Below are 18,960 nucleotides of genomic sequence, written 5' to 3' on the forward strand. Positions count from 1 at the left end.
GGAGGGGGGGCAGCACGGCGGGGGCGGGAATTACATTTTTCGCGCGGGGCGTACTGGGAGTTGTAGTCTATGGTGGGGCGAGGACGGCACGGCAGCTGCGCTCAGCGAGGGGCTGGGCCGGGGGTGCGCCGGGCAGGAGGCCGCGCTCGGCCTGCGAAGTCCTGGGCTCGCCGCGCCCTTCCAGAGCCGCTGGCTCCCGCCGGCCTCGCGCCCCCGCATCCCCGCACTGCTGCGCCAAGGGCCAGCGCCCGCGGTCGGACTGGCCCCTGGTTCTCCCCGCAGTGCTGCCGCTGGAAACGGGGACCCAGGGAACCCCGAGAGCCCCGCGCAGGCCCTGCTCCGGAGAAACAGCCTGCAGCCACCCTCGGCATCCCGGGAAAAGACAGCTGGCACACTGACACAGGGTGCCCTGACCCTGCTGGGATCTCGCTTTACAGCGAAAGGCAGGAGGATGGAGGAGGCCGGGGGGAAAAGAATAAACGAACGACACAAGGCAGGAGTCCAATAAAACTATGTTTATAAATAAAAACAAGGAGATTGGTGTTGTTTTTATAAAACCCAGTGGATAGGGCAGGGCAAAGGGTGCGCAGTGGCCAGGGAGGCTACTGGGGACAGTCTGACTCCAGCGGGCTGAGGGAAGGAGAGGCTTCAGGGAGTCAGGGAGATGAACTGATGGCGTGTGAGAGCTGGCAAGGGGGCTGCAGGGGCAACGCAGACTCCCAGGGAGCAAAATACAATTCAACTCCATCGTATAAAAACTGTGAACACAAGAAAGGCCAGAGGAGGCAACGCTTGTGGAGAAAGCCACGGCGTGGCAGGAGGAGAGGGCGCCGGGGCGCCAGCACCAACAGCGGCAGGGTCGACATGTCCATACTGTACCGTGCTCGGCCCTGGGCATGGGGAAAGGGCTGCCCCAGCCCCAGGCACGTCTCCGAGTACCCAGAAGTGGAAGGAAGAAAGGCAGGGAGCACTGGAGCAAACAGATTCAACTGTCCCAGCACACACTGAGCCCAGAGGCCATGGTTCAGGCTGCAGTCTCACCCCTGGAGAGCTCGTGTTGCCACCAGGCACGGCTCACAGACCAGAGGGAGTGGGGCTGTCCCAGAAGTTTGTCCCTCCCAGCAGCCAGGCCAGCAGCACTGGGCAGAGGAGAAAACAGGCCCTTCAGACGGCAAATACAGGGGACCTCCATGTTTCTCCGAAGCATGAAAGTGAACCAGTTGTGCCCCACCCTCGCCTTCTAACTTAGTCCAGGCCCCTAAAGGTACCACACAGCTGAGCAGCAGCGCGACAGCAGGAGGGAGAAGGCCACAGCTGCCACCGCCAGCCCCAGGCAAGGGACAGCCCCTACAAACAGGACAGGCAGCAGCACATTGCAGGCAGGAGGGCAAAGAGCAGGATGGAAGGAGCAGAGCTCTGCCCTTAAATCCCCCCAAAGAACCCCAGGGCAGGCGTAGGGCACTGAGTCACGTAAGAGACTGCACAGGCAATCACCACCTCTCTGGGCTGAGGTACAGCCCCAGCCCTGAAACCTGGCCAAGGTGAAGGAGGGTCCTGCCATGGGTCAGTGTCAGGCTTGGACCTGGCCCAATATGTGGACAAGAGAAGGGAGGCAAGAGGGAAGTGGCAGCATCTCTCCACTCCCTGGAGGCACTGAAGCCCTGGAACATTCATGCATTAGCCAAAAGGCAGCTACAATGGGATTTAAAATACATATATAAGGCTGGTCCCTGCTCCCCTCTCAGGGCTGTGGGAAGGGCAGGGCATCTTCCGCGAGGGGGAGGAAAGAAGCCATCTTCAGCGCCATGCGTGCCCAGCGCCCTGGAGCTCCGTGTCCTGCTGTCGGGCCACGCCATGCTCCAGCTCTCCCCCCCATGGGCGGCAGGCTCAGAGAAAGTCAAACACCCCGTAATTCTTTGCTGCTTGATAGAAGAAACACAAAAGGGTGAAAAGAAAGAAGAGATGTTTAGGGTGAAAGGACTGAGGCAGCAGTGACACACGGGCAAGCAGCACAGGGTGCTGGGACGGATGCGGATTAATGGGGTTAGAGAGGATGGCAGGAGGGAATTACCATCGGAAATACACAAGTCTGGGGGCAGGAGGGGCTGACAGCACCCAGCAGGCCTGCCAGGCCTGTCCACCCTACTCGAGGAGGGATTAGAATCAAGGTTTAGTTCCATTTATTATTTTTTTTCCCTTTTTTTCTTTTCGTTATCAAGACCAAAAAAAAAAAGAAACAAAAAAAACCCCAAAAAAACAAGGGGTGAAGCCAGGGCTGGTCCTAGGAAACAAACAACAGGGATAGAAGGGGGAAGGAGGGACAGCAGACAGACAGGGGACGGGCGCTTCACATTACATCCACAAAGAACTCACTGGGGTTGCCCATGGCCATTCGGAAGGACTGTCTACTGGCTGTCAGTTCGGGGGGCACAGAGGCCAGGTCACGGCCCGGCGGCGCCCCGGGGGGCCCCATGGCTGACGGCGGTGGAGGCATCAGCAACATGGGGGGGCTGAAGAGAGGGGGGAGGCCGGGCGGCCCGTACGACTGCTGGCTGTGGTGGCTGCGGATGCTGTGAGCCAGGGAGTGCTGGCTGCGCTGGCTGTGCTGGCTGGCCGGCACCGAGCGCTCGCTGGCCGCACGCTCGCGCCGCATGCTGCTCCTCGTGGTGTGGTCCGACTCGCTCCCGCTGCCGCCTGACTTCGACTCCCCGGTCTTCTCTCTCTCCTTCCTCCTCTCGCTGCCACTGCGATTGGAACCGCTGCTCCGGCTCCCTGCGAAGCACGTGAGGCAAGGTTAGGCACCAGCTCGGACAAAGATCTCTTCTAGTGGACAATGGATCTCCTCTAGCCAAGGGAGGACTGCAGCACACTCCGGCACAGCCAGGCCCCAGCACTGTCTGTGCTCTCAGTCTCCCTTCAGCAGCGAGTCCCACAATCCTTCCGAGATGGCTTCTACCCTGGCTTCCCCCACAGAGTCCTGCTGCTGCCCTGTACTGAACAGGGTATCTGCCCACCTACAGGTATATTTTAATCCTTTTCACTCACCTTCACTGTGCTGACTGCCTGCACTGCCCCCTCCGTAGCTGTAGCCTGGGTCAGGGAAGCCGGGATGGGGGTTGTATGGATGAGGCGGTGGATACTGATATGGGAAGGCCATAGGCCAGGGTGCAGCTCCTGGGTGGGGGAGCGGAGCCAAAGTGTCCTGATCAGAGGCGCCGCTGGAGCCGTCATGATCATGAAGAGACAGATTAGCCATGTCTGCAAGAAAGCAGAGAATAGGGGTTAATCCAAGCAGAAAAACAACCATGTGTGGTGAAGCAGCTTTCTGTCCATTCTTGCTGATGGACAAGGACAGGATATGCAAGGAGACACAAGAAGTTGGCACTCTCTCTGTTAGTCAATGCCACCATTTGTGCTTCCTGGCTGAACAACTGCCAGGCTGTGGGAGTCCAAGCTGCCACTCTAATACAGAGACCAGCTTGGTGGGAAAGGACCACATCAGAGCTACAGCTCACTCTGCCAATTCCTTCCCCCATCTTATCTGAGCAGCCAACTCTGAGCACCAACCCCTTGCCAGCACTGAAATTGAGAGCCTGGAGACAGTCAGTAAAGACTACGACTCTGCTATGACTGTCCAGGAGAAAAGATCACATAGTAGGTGACTCTCAATGCTGCTTCCAACTTTACTACCTCAGCAGCAGGACAAGGGAGCTGGGATATTCTTCATCACTCCTTTAACAGAGTCTGTAGAACAAGGGGCCCAGCCTGATGGCAATGGATGTAGGTGTGTCTCCATGCTTTCAGCAGGGCTCTGCAGGACCACTACCCCTCCATCCTCTCCCTCCCACCCATGCCAAGAGCCATACTTCCACAGAGGTCCCCGAAGATGTAATAGCACTGCTCCGAGAAGGTGATCTTGTTCACGGTGTGTCGGATGTAGCCAGCCTTCAGCAGGTTGCTGGCATATTTGCGGGATTCACGGCGGTCTGTAAAGCCCTCCACATGGTGATAGAGCCAATCTACCACATCCGAACCTGCCACCAAATACAGAGTTAAATTTGGCAAGAGAGAGGAAGACAGCAGCCCTTGAGGCAGTGAGCCACACTGGAGCAAAGACAAAGTGGGTCAAAAGGTTCCATTTCTGACTCTTGCCTAGTCAACAGCTTGTTTATGGTGTCAAAGATGCTCACTTGGACATCTGCCTGAAAACAGGCCACCCATTCCCCAGTCCCTGCCTCTGCTGCAGGCAGCACGGTCTCTTACCAATGAAGGCATTGGGGATGGTGATCTTCAGCCACATGCGGTCACGCACTTCGAGGCCTGACTCTGGTGAGGCCATGGCTTTGACAATGGTGGCCATGTCACTGTGGATGGACAGGTGAAAGTCATCGAGGCCTGTGGTGTGGATGAAGGAAGGTAGGCAGAGGTGAGAGAGGACAGAAGAGATTACAGGGCCACATGGAAGCATCACACACGGGAGGAATGGGCCAGGGAACAATACATCACAGACAGCCTTGGGGTACATGCTGTGTAACCCCCCTTCCAGCCTTCCCATGTTATCCTTCACATGTCAGCAGTTTCCTCTTGGGCAAAGCCCAGGCAAGAGTCACAAACTTACAATAAACTCTTGGCTTGTTGCCTCACCCAAGCTCTCCAGACCCTTGCTTCAGGGCTTTATACACCACATCATACCAAGCCTTCAGAAAGCAACCAAGAGGCCTGTGCTCAGCAGGACCCTGCCCCACCACGAGGCTCTTTGCTCTCAGCTGCCTCCTCTATCCTGCTCTATCTGCTGTCTGGGAGGAGCTCTCAATTGCTCCAGGGACATGCTGAATCCCTTTGGCTTCACATTCTCAGCAGCCAATCCCTAGTCAGCCTTTCCTCTACACCTGCCACAGCTCCTGATTGCAGCCAGGCTCCTCTACTCTCCTCACACAGAAGGCTTAAAAACATGGTATTAATTTTCCCAGGCAGAACTCCTACTGATCAAAGTGCCGGCCCGGCAAGAGCTGCCTTCCTCCCAGTCCCTTCGCAGGGCAGATCTGGCCCACCCCAGCTGTCCCCAGGCAGATGTATTGGTCCCTTCACAGCATAGTGAAGGTGAGGAGGCCGTGCAGCGGGTGCAGCACGGAGGCACAAGGACTTACGTTCAGTCTCTGGGATGGAGCTGGTGATGGAGGAGCTGGTGGAAGTGATTGTGCTCATGGATGGACTCATACCGTACGCTGGGTAGGTGCCAGTCATCGCTGCCGTGTGAGACACCCAGGCTGCCGGGTCGATGGGCCGGATGGGCTCACCTGCAATGAAGAAAGAGTCAGTCACTAGTTTTAAGAAATTATCACCTCATCAAAACAACCTCTGGGGAGGGACAGGGACACAGCACAGCCCATTCCATCCCCAGTATTTGCCGGGACTCACCCGGATCGGAGCATGGAGAGTCTGGCCCAGCCCAGATCCGCTGGGGAGCAACTGGGAGAGAAAGAAGAGAGGGAGGGTCAGCAGGAGAGGTGCAGAGGGAGAGATCCCCCTATGGCTTAAGGGGGGGGTTTCTCTTTCCTCTGGCGCCCCGAGCAAGTGACCTCCCTGCCCCAGTGAAACGCGTCCCCAGCGTGATGTGGGAAGAAGGGCTGGGCTTATGGGCATTTTGGTTTGGGAATAGGCTATATCAGCCTCCTAAAAGGAGAGCTGAAACCCCATCAAACCCCAATTCAGTGCCCCATGGAGTCACACACACAGGGGAGGAACAAGACAACAACCAAGTAAGTGCTTAAGGCAGGGCTCTCACATGAGCTGGGCACCAGCGCTAAGGGTGGGTCAGCTATCCACTTACTCCTGGGTAACGAGAAGCAGCCACGCGGACTGGGGTCCCAGCACTTGGCCACTGTCAGGGTGATGGGCCTGCAACAAAAAGGTGAGAGTCAGAACCAGAGCACAGTAACACAAACCCTGCACGATGAGTGGATGCTGTGTGCCAGCTCTCTCCTGGGAGACAGGGAGAAGCTGCTAGTATAGTGACTTTGTTCCCCTCCAGCTATGGGTTTCCCCTAGTGACATGAACAAAATGATGTGACCCTGCTGAGGGCTGCTGGTGACCCAAATAAAATCAGAGAATCACAGCAAAGTTTGTTTTGGAAAGGATCTTTAAAGGTCATCTAGTCCAATTGCCCTGCAATGAGCAGCAACACGGCATCTCCACAAAAAAAGGGGCACAGACCCCAATTTCCTGCAATTCTGTTGGCTGCAATTCTTGCATTGGACATGAAAACCCAGGAATCAAAGCAACACAAAAACCTTAAGTTCTGAGCTTCTGCAGAGGCACCGGCAGAGGTAGCTGGAAGATACGCCTCACACGCTCCAAGCACAACCTGTGCAGATGTCCCTGGATGGAAGGACAACCCAAGTACTCACCCCGGCTTGTGCACGATCTCCCGCAGCACCCGCACAGCATCGTCGTTGCTCATGTTCTCAAAGTTGATGTCATTTACCTACAAACAACACAAAGAGGTGAGTCCCAGAGATGTGACCAGAGGCTGAGCTCCCCACTCGGCCCAGCAGTGACTCAGCTTCCCTCTTCCAAGCATGACTTCCTGGGTTTAGCCTGCCAAAGTTCTCAGGGAGGCTTCTGGGTCTTTTCTTACTGCTTTCCCAGGCCCAAAGATGGAGATATGTGGGTGTGAAGTACCTGCAAGAGCATGTCTCCTGGCTCAATCCTGCCATCAGCTGCCACAGCACCTCCCTTCATGATAGAGCCAATGTAAATGCCTCCATCCCCACGCTCATTGCTTTGTCCCACAATAGAAATGCCCAGAAAGTTGTATTTCTCTGCAGGGATGGAAAGAGAAAGATGTAAGTCACCCCAAAGCATCAAGCACAAGCAGACCTAACCTCCTAATGGTGGTGATTTGCACCCCTGTCCCAGAGAGATGTCCTGGGACACACAAACTCTTGAGAGACAATTTCTACAAGAGAAGCCAATCTCCTACAGAATCCATCTCCTCACTCCTCCCCCATGCGTTCTCTTTGCCCCTTCCCCAGTTCCCTCTCCACAACCCAATCTTCCTCTGGAAAGACTGCAGGCTCCATGCACACCTCCCACTCACCCATGTTCAGCGTGACTGTGATGATGTTCAGGGACATGGTGGAGTCTGTGATGCTGCTGAAGGACGAGGACTGCAAAGTAAGCAAAACATGAGATGTCCTCCTGTGCCTAAGTAACATTCCTAACCCTAGCTTCCTCTACTTGTCCTTTCCTTCCTGCCCCTCCTTGTGGCACCACAGCCACCACCCACAACTCCAGTCTTATGCTGTGATCTTTGCAGAGCCAGAGAACAGCCATGGTCCTTATGACCTCTCTACAGCCAGGACAAGGCCTGTGGTCCCAGCTCTTGAGGCTACTTTGGCTTGGAAAAGGTTCACAGCACTTTTTGAAGTCTCAGCACTTGGACACTTGTCCAAAGCCATGCCCATAGCAAAAACAGCTGAATCCCTGTGAGCCCACCCCGACCTGCACTGCCCTCCCCAGGACACCCAGCCCCTCCCTGGGTACCCGCTCAATGCGTGGAGCCTTCTGTTTCCTCCGGCGTCGCTTGTGCCTCCTCATTAGACGGGAAGCACTGCTTTGCTCTGTTGAACTGCTAAACCTGCAGGCAAAAGCAAGAGTCAGCTCTTCTACTGCCATAGTGGTGGTAGCAAGAGAGCCATGGAAATGGCACAAGGAATAGAGGACTGCAGGGGCAGAGGGGAGAAGATGCACGGGGGACAGACAGACAATGGCAGAGGGGTCTGCTGGGTGAGACGGAAGCAGGTCTGAGCCCAAGACTACTGCGCCCTACAAAGGCATCTCTCTGTTCTGAGAGTCAGGGGGAAATTAGTGTTTCCCAAGACCCAAGCTCTCCTACCTGCTGGTGGAGTCATCTTCATCTGAATCGAAGAAGCTGGTGGTCTCCAGCTCGCTGCTCATGAGCGTGGAGGAGCTCTCGTACCCACCCAGGTCTCGGCGCCGCTCTCCCTTCACTGTCCCATTCACCCTGGGTGCTGTGAAAAGACAAGAGTCAGTGGGCTTGAGACAAACCCTTCCCCTGTGCTGGGCTCATGGCAACCCCTTCAGAATAAATCTGGCCATCAGTCAATCCCATCTAGTGCCAAATAACTCCCAGTCTACCCTGGAATCAGATCCATCTCCTATGGGACACCTCTTCTATCACTACAGAATGGGAAGGGGCTGATGGGCCAGTAGGAACAATGCTGCTAAACTTGTGGAAGACTTGCAGCTGTTTCCTTGGTAGAGCAAGAAGCAGCACAAGTGGCAAGGCTAAAGCTCACTCTGCTTCTCAGCTAAGAAAACAGAGGCACAACTGTCTCCTGCTCTTGGGGCTTCTACAGGAGATAACTCCCTTGACTCCAAAGGGTTCAACACCATGCTCTGATGTAACACTGGTGCTAGCTCCTACCTAATGTGAGGCTATGGCCCTTTTAAAAGCTACAGAAATTAAAAGCCCTTTTGAGCTGGGAAGGTTCTGCAGAGCAGAGAAAGCTGCTCCAAGTTTGGAGCTGGTGCTGCTACCATGCCCCAGCCATGCCCTTCCAGAGCTCTCACCATGTTAGCAACACTCACCATGCTCAGGCCCATCTGTCCGACGAGGTCGTTCCCTCTGTGATGACACCACCGAGTCTGTCTCTGTCTCATTGTCCAAGTTTTCCCGACTCCCTCCAGTGTTCGGGCTGTGATGAGATAAAAGCAAACAAATATGTTCAACAGGGAACAACTTGAGGCTCTCTCTACCTCTGTCCTGACCAACACAAGGTTCCAGCCATCAGTTATTTCCCTCTTGAGGGACAGGAACAACCACAGCACATCTACAAGTGCAGGGCAAAAGACTGGGGATGCTGTGCTGGCTCTTTCCCTGCATTATTTTCAGCATGCCCTTGTTTGTTCAATAAAGCAGCTCCACTTCAAATCGGCTCCCATCCCCACTCTCCTCCCCTCTTGCTGGCTGTCATCCTTGACAATTTGGGTAAGAGTGTCCCAGCCTGGTCTGGGATACTGGTCTGGATTACAGCAAATGCACCCTGTGGCTCTTGGAAACCAGAACAGATGTCCATGTAACTTACTGGAAAGAGGGGGGCCTGGAGTCTCCAATTCCTCCTGTGCGCTCCATGGAGGGTGGCAGCTCTGTCTGGTTATCAGCACAGACTGAGCCAGCATCTGAATGGGAACCCTCTGCAGACACCAGCTGGAGGGATGAGAGACAGAAAAGGAAACTGAGAAAATATTTATAAGAGTGGCCAAAGGAGCTGGCCAAAAGCCTGCCTGGCCCAGAATCTCATTTCTGGCAGTTGACAACAGCAGATGCCCAGGAGCAGGTATGGAACAGGCCAAGCATGTAGCAGCATTTTCCCTCCAATGCCTTCCCAGACACTGGCTATTTGTGGTTCAGGAATTCCTGACCCAGCAGTGAAGCCCAGGTGGGTGACAACTGTGCTTGGACACACTGACATCACCTGCACACCACACACTCAGGTAACCCTTAGCTCACATCCTGCAGCAGGGACTGGATTCCTCCAGTTCTCACACTGGGAAAGGCAGTTACAGTCATTCCCTTCCTCAGCTCTAGCAGCCTCTATACTTCTGCATTCAAGCTGTGGAACCCAGCAGGACTTTCACCTTCACAACCCTCAGAAGCTGGAGGTAACAGATCTCAGGGCCAAGGCTGGCTTTGAAATAAACTTTTGAAACAGGCTCTTTTTCTGGCTTCCATATGTACTTCACAACCTTTCAGGCTGTGCTCAGCTTATTGACTTGAGCACAACCTTCAGCCAATCTCTGGGATGCTCAGTGCAGAAATTCAAGAAAGGGTTAAACCCTAGAGCCTCTTTATGCCAGGCATGCTGTGGGGCAGCCCAGGCACACCAACACACCACCATTCTGGCTCTGTAAAAAAAACATCAAATTCAGGGCTCAGGGAATGACCTGGAGACTCTCCCAGGGGCCATGAGCTCACCAGTGGAATGAAACAAAAAATAGCCCAAATAAGCTGCTCCCCAGTATTGCTCCCTGTCCAGATTTGCACTCTCCTGTACTTTTGAGCTGTAATAAACTGGGCTAATCCCAATAGGGTCAAGCAAGAAAGCAACAAAAAGCCTCTTCCTTGACAGAAGCATTCAGGACCTCCAGAGCAGAGATGACAGGGCCCAGAAAGGATCTATCAGAGGTGAGGGATACCCCTATTGCTCAGGACAGACAAAACATGAAAGGCTGGAAAAAAGCTGATAGCTGCCATCCAAACCATAGTACCCAGTGTAAATTCAGAGGCAGTACTACTGCTTGCTGGTGATGGAACCACATCTGCATGGAGCCAAGAGAAGAGGCCAACTCCGACAATAGAAGCACAGCCCATTTATACAGGTCTTGAGTGCTTCCCAGCATCACTGATGAAAGAGCTGTGCCCTGCCCACCTTCAGGAACTGGGGAAATCCTCAAAAGGGGGGTATGGACCCCACAGATCATCTTAAACATAGCAGATGAGAGGTCTACTGTCAGAGATATTGGAAACAAAGACAGGGATGTAGCTGAGGCAAGGAAGACAGGGCAGCCTTGAAAAAGCCAGAGCCAAGGCAGCAGACAGGGCAGAGAGCAGCCTCGGGTGTCAAAAGCTGCAGAGCCTGTCCCACAAGCCCCAGGACAAGCCCAACGGCTCCTGTTCTCGCCACTGTCTAACCAGCTCATCTCACACTCAGGTCAGCTTCTCTCCCTCCAGCAAGCCCTAGGCACACGCCTGGCTCTGCTCCTGGCACCTTCCTGGTGACCTGTCTACCTGTCTTCCCAGGATACATCCCTATTCTGGTAGCCATTGCCTGGGAGCAGAGGGTAGAAAAGATGCTGAAAGTGGCCAGCATTGCCTAGGGAAAAGTCTTATAATATTTTCTGCTTGAAAATCTCAAGGCAACATCAAGCAAATAGAACTGGACAGAGGGAACTAGCCACAGGCAGCTGTCAAACAGCAGTGAGGAGAGTTGAGGGGGTGCTCCCAAGCAGGCAGGATAGATGCTATCTTCCTCTAACACTCCCAAGGCTGGGATTTCCTCTCAGGAAGGTTTTGATAACAATCCTGCACTTTTCCTGCCTCTTACACTGTCAGGAAATACTTGGATCCAAGCCCCTGTCTTTCCCTGTTGCTAAAATTAGTACTGAGTTCCTAAAATAGCATCATCCCAGCATGTCTGTTGGAAGCAGCAAAGCAAGTGCTGCCCTCTCAGCCCCCAAACCACCCATGGACTAGGAGAGTCTCAGCAGAGGTAGAAAAAGGTGCACAAAGGCCTCTGGGACTGCCATTATCCTTCATGCACAAGAGCTGGTAGTGATGCTCACTTGGGGCACAAGTTCCCTGTAAGGATCCAGCCCAGCAGAGCAGCAGCATGGTGGGCACACCAGACAGACCTACACCAGATCTGTGCCACTCACACACTGAACAACCAAAGAGCTCCTGCAAGGAAAGCCAGCAGCTCCATGGACACATGGATCACAAGGAAAAGCACACTAGATAATAAAGGAGCACTGGAATAGATTTAGAGACTCTGGGACTCCCCATAGGGCAGGTGAAAGCAAAAAGCAGCTGGAAGGGGTGGGGTGGTGGGACATCTTGGGGCAGATGCAGCAGCAGTGGGATGGATGCAGAGGAACGTGCGGTGGCCAAGGGCCGGACACAGGCTGTTTTCCGAAGGCCTGGATAACCGCTAGAGGGAGGACGGCAGGCGTCCGGCCCCGGCTCTTTGTGCGGGAGCCCAGCACAGCCTTTCCTCCTGCTCCGGCCTGCACCCTGCTCCCCTGGCTGGAATTCCAGCAGCAGCTGGGTTGGCAGGGGGGTACCTGCCTACCCTGTCACTGTTTGGTGCAGGGATAGAAGCAGAATTAGGTGTGACCTGCTTTGATTTGCTGAGGATTTTTACTGTTCAGAGGCCTCTGGAAAAAGGCACTTGAGTCTTGGTGTAGATCCACACACCCTCATCAGCACAAACTGCAGCTCAGCAGAGGGAAAACTGGATGATGTGCTATGGAGACTCTCCTCCCACTAAAAGAGGGTCCCCGTGGGGACAGAGGGAAGCATGCGAGCAGGGAGCAGAGCGTGTGCATGGCATGGTACTGAGGGAAAAGCTTGTCCTGCAGCTGGCCCAGGCAGTACCTTTAGTCTTCAGGGCAGTTAAGTCCAGTCCGCTTCACCAGCACTAAAGTCACTTAAGCCCTTTGCACCAGTCATTGGAGCGGGACTTTCCTTGGGAAGCTGACCCTGCCATAGGGGCACAGGGGTTATGCTGTGGACAAGCCACGACCATGATCTCTGATCTCTGTTAGCCATCAGTCACCATGAGCTCTTCATAGAGGTATCCCACATCTTCCCTGGCACAGGGGAGATGTGCCCAGCACCACAGAGCCCCCTCTCCAGCTGAGGGACTGAAGTGTGGGGATCCAGCTCATCAGCTTCGTGAGCAGCCCCTGTGCCTCACGGGGCACTCCACATCCAAACGTTGTTTTTCAGAGAGGGCACAAACAAGCTGAGAGACACTGAAGCAAGGGGCTTGCTTACCCACGACACCACCCGGCCGTTGAAGCAGGGAAGCTTGGCATTGTCATCCGAGATCTCTTCTTTCACCACCCTGCAGAGGGGAGAGGAGGCAGTCAGAGCTGGGTTCAGGACTTCAAAGGAAAAGGAGACTCACAGATGGGTATTTGCACACAACACCAGGCAGCCCAGGTTTGGACTGGCAGCTCTCTCCTGCTGCTAGGCTGCAGGCTCCTATGCCCACAGCCATGACTGGCAGCCTGAAGAGGGGCCAAAGACAGAATAGCCTTTCTACAGCTGTTTCATATCCCAGATCACACTGTAATCAGTAAAAGTAAATTCAGGTGCATATAATAGAATTATAGAACTGTTTAGGTTGGAAAAGACCTTTAAGATCATCAAGTCCAATCATTACCCAAGCACTGCCAAAGCCACCACCAAACCATGTCCCCAAGTGCCACATCTACACAACTTTTAAATACCTTCAGGGATGATGACTCTACCATTCCCCTGGGCAGCCTGTTTCAGTGCTTGACCTTTTTGGTGAAGAAATGTTCCTAATGTCCAATCTAAACCTCCCCTGGCACAACTTGAGGCAATTTCCTTTTGTCCTGATGCTTTCTATTTGTAAGAAGAGACCAATCCCCACCTGGATGCTCCTCCTTTCAGGGAGTTGCAGAGAGTGGTAAGGTCCACCCTGAGCCTCCTTTTCTCCAGACTAAATACTACCAGCTCCCTCAGCTGTTCCTCACAGGACTTCTGCTCCAGACCCTTCCCCAGTTCTGTTGCCCTTTTCTGGACATGCTCCAGCACCTCAATGTCTGTCTTGTAGGGAGGGGCCCAAAACTGAGCACAGGGTTCAAGGTGTGACCTCACCAGTCCCAAGTACAGGGGACAGTCACTGCCCTGGTCCTGCTGTCCACACTACTGCTGACACAAGCCACAATGCCACTGACTTTCTTGGCCACCTGAGCACATGCTGCCTCATGCTCAGCCACTGTCAACCAGCACCCACAGGTCCTTCCCCACCAGGAAAGGCAGCTTCCCAGGCTGCCTTCTCCCACCCTGCAGAGCTGTGTGGGGTTGTGACCCAGGTGCAGGACCGAGCACTTGGCTTTGTCAAACCTCATACAACTGGCCTTGGCCCGTCAATCCAGACTGGCCAGATCTCACTGCAGAGCCATCCTACCCTCCAGCATATCAACACTTCCACCCAACTTAGTCATCTGTGAACTGAGTGTGCCCTCAATCCTCATGACCAGATCATTGATAAAGATATTAAACAGGACTGGCCCCAGTACTGAGCCCTGGGGAACACCACTGTGAGCAGCCAATGGACATAGCTCCATTCCTGACAACCTCCTGAGCCCAACCAGCCAGTTTTCTACACAGGGAACAGCACAGTTGTCCAAGCCATGAGCAGCCAGTTTCTCCTGGAGAATGCTGTGAGAAATAGTGCCAAAGGCTTTACTAAAGCCCAGGTAGATAACAACCACAGCCTTTCCTTCATCCACTAACTGTGCCACACTGTCACAGGAGATCAGGCTGGTCAAGCAGGTCCTGCCTTTCCAAAACCCATGTCAGCTGGGTCTGATTGCCTGGCTGTTCTGTACATGCCCCATGATGGCATTCAAGATAACCTGACCCATGACCTTCCCTGGCACTGAGGTCAGGCTGACAGGCATGTAATTCCCTTGTAGATGGAATCACATCTGCCAATTTCCAGTCACCTGGGACCTCCCTGGTTGACCAGGACTGGTGGTAAATGACAGAGTGACTCAGTAAGCACTTCCACCAGCTCCCTCAGTATCTTTGGATGGATCCCATCTGACCCCATAGACTTTCGTGTGTTTAAGCACGTTGCTGACCATTTCCTCTTGGATTACATGGGCTTCATTCTGCTCCCTGTCCTTGTCTCCCAGTTCAGAGGGCTGGGCACCCTGAGAAAAGCTGATCTTGCTATTAAAGACTGAGGCAAAGAAGACATTAAGTACCCCAGCCATTTCCTCACCTTTTGTCACTGTTTCCCCCACATCCAATAAAGGACTGACATTCTCCTTAGCCCTCCTTTTGTTGCTGACATTATTTGTAAAAACATTTAAATTGTCTTTTAACAGGAGTAGCCAGATAAGTTCCAGTTGGGCTTTGGCCCTTCTAGCTCTTCCTGCATAACCTCAACATCCTTATAGCACTCCTGCGTTGCCTCCCACTTCTTCCAAAGGTAAAATATTTTATTTTTTCCTGAGTTTGAGCCAAAGTTCCCTGCTCAGCCAAGCTATTCTTCTTCCCCACTGGCTTGTCCTTCAAGCACATAGGGACTGCCTGCTCCTGCATCTTTTAGATTTCCTTCCTGAAGAATATCAGCCTTCTTGGGCTCCTTCGCCCTTCAGGACTGCCTCTCAAGGGACTCTGTCAACCAAGTCCCTAATCAGGCCAAAGTCTGCCCTCTGCAAGTTCAAGGCAGCAGTTCTGCTGATCCACCTCCTCACTTCTCTGAGATTCAAAAACTCTTACCATGTTGTGGCTGGTTGCACAAGGTGGCCTCCAGCCATCACATCACCCCCCAGTTCTTCTCTGTTCACAAACAAGTCCAGTGCGTGCCTTCCCCAGCTGGCTCCCTCACACTCTGTAGCAGGAAGATTCTTCCACACACTCCAGCAACCTCCCAGACTGTTCCTGCTGTACTGTATTTCCAGCAGATATATTTCCACCAGTTTGCTTATTTCTAAAGAAATACATAATTTAAGTCTCTTTATAATGATCTGAAAGAATCACAAACTATGCCAGAGATTTCTAATAGATGAAAGTGAAATACATTAAACATGCTGCCTACTAAATGATACTGCTGCTTTTTAATTACATACATAATATTTCAACATCACTTCAAGCTTTATAGTTGTGCCATAATGTCATGTTCCTGCATTACACAAACAGCTACATTATCAGCCTTCACAGTGAAAGAAGCACTATCTTTATTTTTTCTCCAGGAAAAAATAAATCAGTTTTCTTCGGAGAAAGTTTATTTTTTTAATTTTAAATAACCCTGGACCCCTAAATACTTTTTCCACACAGAATCTGCAATCAAAACGACATGCAAATTCAGAAGATTCAATTACTACTATCTTTGATAAATCAAATACCAAAATAGGCTTTAACAAGCTCATTTTCTTTTCTATTCAATGACAATATTTTAAGCACTCTTATTTAATACAAAGATATATTAGCTTGTGATACTGTGTTTTTGTTTCCCCTCCCAACCTATATTTAAGGTAGCTTGACACATATTATGCTTAAAACATGAGGTAACAAGATAGTGAATAAATTATGAGGGTAGGGGAAAAGTCCAACCGAAAAAAAAGAAAAATAGCAAAGTAAAAAATGTGAAACCAAGAAAAATTATGTATTAAAACTAAGCAGATTATAAGTGTTCAACACTACTTAGAGGTGGAATCCTATCAACAGCTCTGAAAGGTCCCCAAGCTAGTCCCTAACTCACGAGGAATCAAAGAGGATGCAAAGGTGGGACACGGAGCTGTGACCCACTGCCCCTATCAACAGCTCTGAAAGGTCCCCAAGCTAGTCCCTAACTCACGAGGAATCAAAGTTAGTGATTTTAAGGTGGGACACGGAGCTGTGACCCCCTGCCCCAAGAGTGCCATCAAGTCACAGCACGCTGGGGCTTGGAGAAACAGGCACTCTGGGCTCCTGGCTGTGCTCCCTGGTGTGCCAACAGCTGCCCCAGCTGTCCCCAAAAACAAGACACAAGGTTTGCCAACACTCACAAGGCATCAGCAAAAGGCAAATGAGCAGTGCTGGAAGCCTAGATCTGGGGAGCAGGCCCGCTCCACCCTGCCAGCCCCACTGGTTGCACCGGTGTCACACACGCTCAGCAAAGGGCTGTCCCACGGGGTGACAGGCAGCACGTCACCCTGCCTTTGCTGACAGCTGGCACTCACAATCCCTGACAAAACTGGAGAGCCAGCAAAGGGACTGCACAAAGGCTACCCATCCCCAGAAGGCACAGATGAGGAGGTCATGGTTTGAGCAGTCTAATCCACTCCCCAGGATGTGTGTTAATTCTTCTTGCACAGATGGAGAAGCAGGAAGAGCAGGAAAGGAGCAGTGACGATGGATGAAAACCTTGATAGCTTAATGCTTCACTATGTTCTGTGCCAGCCTCTGCCCAAATCCCCTGCAGCCCAGATGAAAGTCAAATACAGGCCCTTGGGACCCACCCTCTCTGGTGCCCACACCAGCCCTTTCCAAAGCAGGCAAGTTGTCGTCTTCTCACTTCCAAGTGCGCACACATGCACCCTGCCCTGGCTGCACTAGCATCCATTCATACTGTCGCCAGCAGCCTGGACTGCATCCAATTCCTAGAGAGAACTTCAGGCAGAGCCAATTTTCAGTGCTACATACTGCCTGCTCAGGGACACAGAGCCCTGCCTGTGGGTGAAGGGACAGGGTGATATATTTGCTGGGTCAAGGTGACCAACTGCTCAGCACAAGTCAACTATTCCACTTTCAGTGGGGACAGAGGAAACCAGCCCCAAGACCCGCCCATTCAGCCTCAGCTGCAATGCCTGATGGAGAACAAGCTCCCTCTGTCCTGAGAGCTGGTCCCTCCTCACTCTTATTACCCTGCGGCTGCCCCAGACATCCCAGGGGTCAACTCCACCCCAGAGTAGTTTTCTCCCTCCTTCCCCAGCCACTACATTATTTATCACTATTTATCACCCAGATGCCAGAGCACAATGGATTATATATTTAGACTCTACAGAGCAAAAACTGATAGTGCTGGAGTCAGGCACATGCCGAGCAGGAATATCTCTGCAGCACTGCTCACATATGTCACCCCTCACACCATCCCAGCTATTCGTGCCCTGCATTCCTTTCCAGCCTCAGCCTGAACTGCAGCCTTCCTCCTCCATTCCTTTCCAGCCTCAGCCCTAGCTGCAGCCTTCCTCCTCCCACCTCTCACCACTCTTCCAGTCACACTTCTCGCACGGACACGACCGCAGGTTCACACGTCAGAAGCCACCGAGCGAGCAGCCTCTGGGGGAGCTGTGAGCAGTGCCACGTTTCTGCTCCGCGCCTGAATGGGGAGGCAGCCATGAGACGAAACTGTCCCGCGGATGTGCTGGCAGGGAAAGCCATCCTCTGAATGTGCTGGGAACAGCCCCCACCTGATGGGGTCTGAGCCTGGGATTCCTGAAAGAGCAGACCCAGAAAGAGTTCAGGCTCTCTGGCTCTCACCAAGCCTTTCATTTTCCCAGAGCCCAGGGAAAACATCTGCCTAAGGCTGATTTCAGAGGGACTGCTTTGAGTTTACTGTCAGGTTCTGAATGTTCCAACGTCCTGCTGGGGGCTGGGTAGAACACGGCTAAGAATGGTGGCCAGGAAAAAACCCTTTCATGTGGGAGCAACCCGAGCCTTGAGTCCAGGACCCTCGGTGCTGCTGCCCTACCCAGAGAATCGCCCTGCAGCCGGGCACTCACCGGCCCCCTTCCCACCCTGGGGCCAGCAGACACGCCGAGGCCAAGCTGCAGCTCAGCGCCTGGCACGCAGGCCCAGCGCTCCCCGGCACTCATCTGCCTTGAATTTTCCAACAAAGAGACCTGCGGGAGGGAGGAAGGAGGGAGGGTTACAGGGGAGGCAGGCCGAGTGGGCGGATGATTCCACCGCCATCCCCAGTGACACGGGGCCAAGCCGGGGGGGAGGAGGAGGAGGGGACGAGGCTCTGGCTGTGCAGGAGCGCGGCTGGGGTGTGCGGAGGGGGCTGCCAGGGCTGACACAAGCAGCACATCTGCTCCCATGCAGCTGGGGGAGGGGAAGGGACAACCCCGCAGCAGGGAGGGAAGCAAAGGAAACCCAGCTCCAACCCCGGCTCCATTGCTACCCTCCCACCAGCTCCTCCTTTGGAGCCAGCAGACCCTCTCCCCACGGCCTGGGAAGGTGACATGCTCCCAAGTTTTCCTCCCGCTGCCTTGCCGGCAGGAGCAGCGGGCAGCCTGGAACATGGATGCAGAGGCGGGTGAGGGACAAGCAGGCAGACGCTGCCTTCTCCGGGGAGTTCCAGCCTGGCTCAGGAAATTAGAGGGTATTTTATATCACAGAGTCATGTCCTAGGAATGAAGGGAAGGTGGGGAACAAGAGAGTGTGCACAGGAGAGAAAGGAGGCCATAAACCCCAAGCTGCGGAGACGGCTGCGCCGTGTCAGACCCCGGCTGCGCACACGTCGCCAGAACAGCGCAGCTGCTCTGCTCCAGCCTCCTCGTTTCCCCTCGGTGGCCTCCAGCCTGGCTGAGGCTGTGGATACAAGCGAGTTTCTAGCTTCAGCCAGCTCTGGTCTCTCCTGAGCAGCATCCGCTAGCCACAGCAAGGTCCCTGCGAAGAACTCTGG

At 53.5% G+C, this 18,960-nt stretch overlaps 1 protein-coding gene across 3 annotated transcripts in view; it reads right to left on the reverse strand.

Moving 5' to 3' along the window:
* Positions 1-500: 500 nt before the first annotated feature.
* Positions 501-18,960, reverse strand: part of DVL3 (dishevelled segment polarity protein 3) — a 33,791-nt gene continuing 15,331 nt past the window's right edge. Inside the window, exons 2-17 of one of the 3 annotated variants that reach the window (XM_041405967.1) lie at positions 12,582-12,651; positions 9,112-9,233; positions 8,615-8,721; positions 7,899-8,034; positions 7,547-7,640; positions 7,101-7,170; positions 6,683-6,822; positions 6,409-6,485; positions 5,831-5,898; positions 5,419-5,469; positions 5,148-5,297; positions 4,264-4,395; positions 3,867-4,034; positions 3,046-3,258; positions 2,374-2,772; positions 501-1,919 (exon numbers count right to left, since the gene is read on the reverse strand). In XM_041405967.1, coding sequence (XP_041261901.1) covers positions 1,888-1,919; positions 2,374-2,772; positions 3,046-3,258; positions 3,867-4,034; positions 4,264-4,395; positions 5,148-5,297; positions 5,419-5,469; positions 5,831-5,898; positions 6,409-6,485; positions 6,683-6,822; positions 7,101-7,170; positions 7,547-7,640; positions 7,899-8,034; positions 8,615-8,721; positions 9,112-9,233; positions 12,582-12,651 — 2,029 coding nt within the window. In that variant the 3' untranslated portion in view covers positions 501-1,887. Of the gene's footprint in view, positions 2,773-3,045; positions 3,259-3,866; positions 4,035-4,263; positions 4,396-5,147; positions 5,298-5,418; positions 5,470-5,830; positions 5,899-6,408; positions 6,486-6,682; positions 6,823-7,100; positions 7,171-7,546; positions 7,641-7,898; positions 8,035-8,614; positions 8,722-9,111; positions 9,234-12,581; positions 12,652-18,960 lie in introns of all 3 variants that reach the window. The other 2 variants (XM_041405968.1, XM_041405969.1) reach the window with 2 other exon arrangements.

This window comes from Onychostruthus taczanowskii, unplaced genomic scaffold (assembly GCF_017590055.1).
Source record: "Onychostruthus taczanowskii isolate IOZ18803 unplaced genomic scaffold, ASM1759005v1 scaffold24, whole genome shotgun sequence".
Lineage (NCBI taxonomy): Eukaryota > Metazoa > Chordata > Aves > Passeriformes > Passeridae > Onychostruthus > Onychostruthus taczanowskii.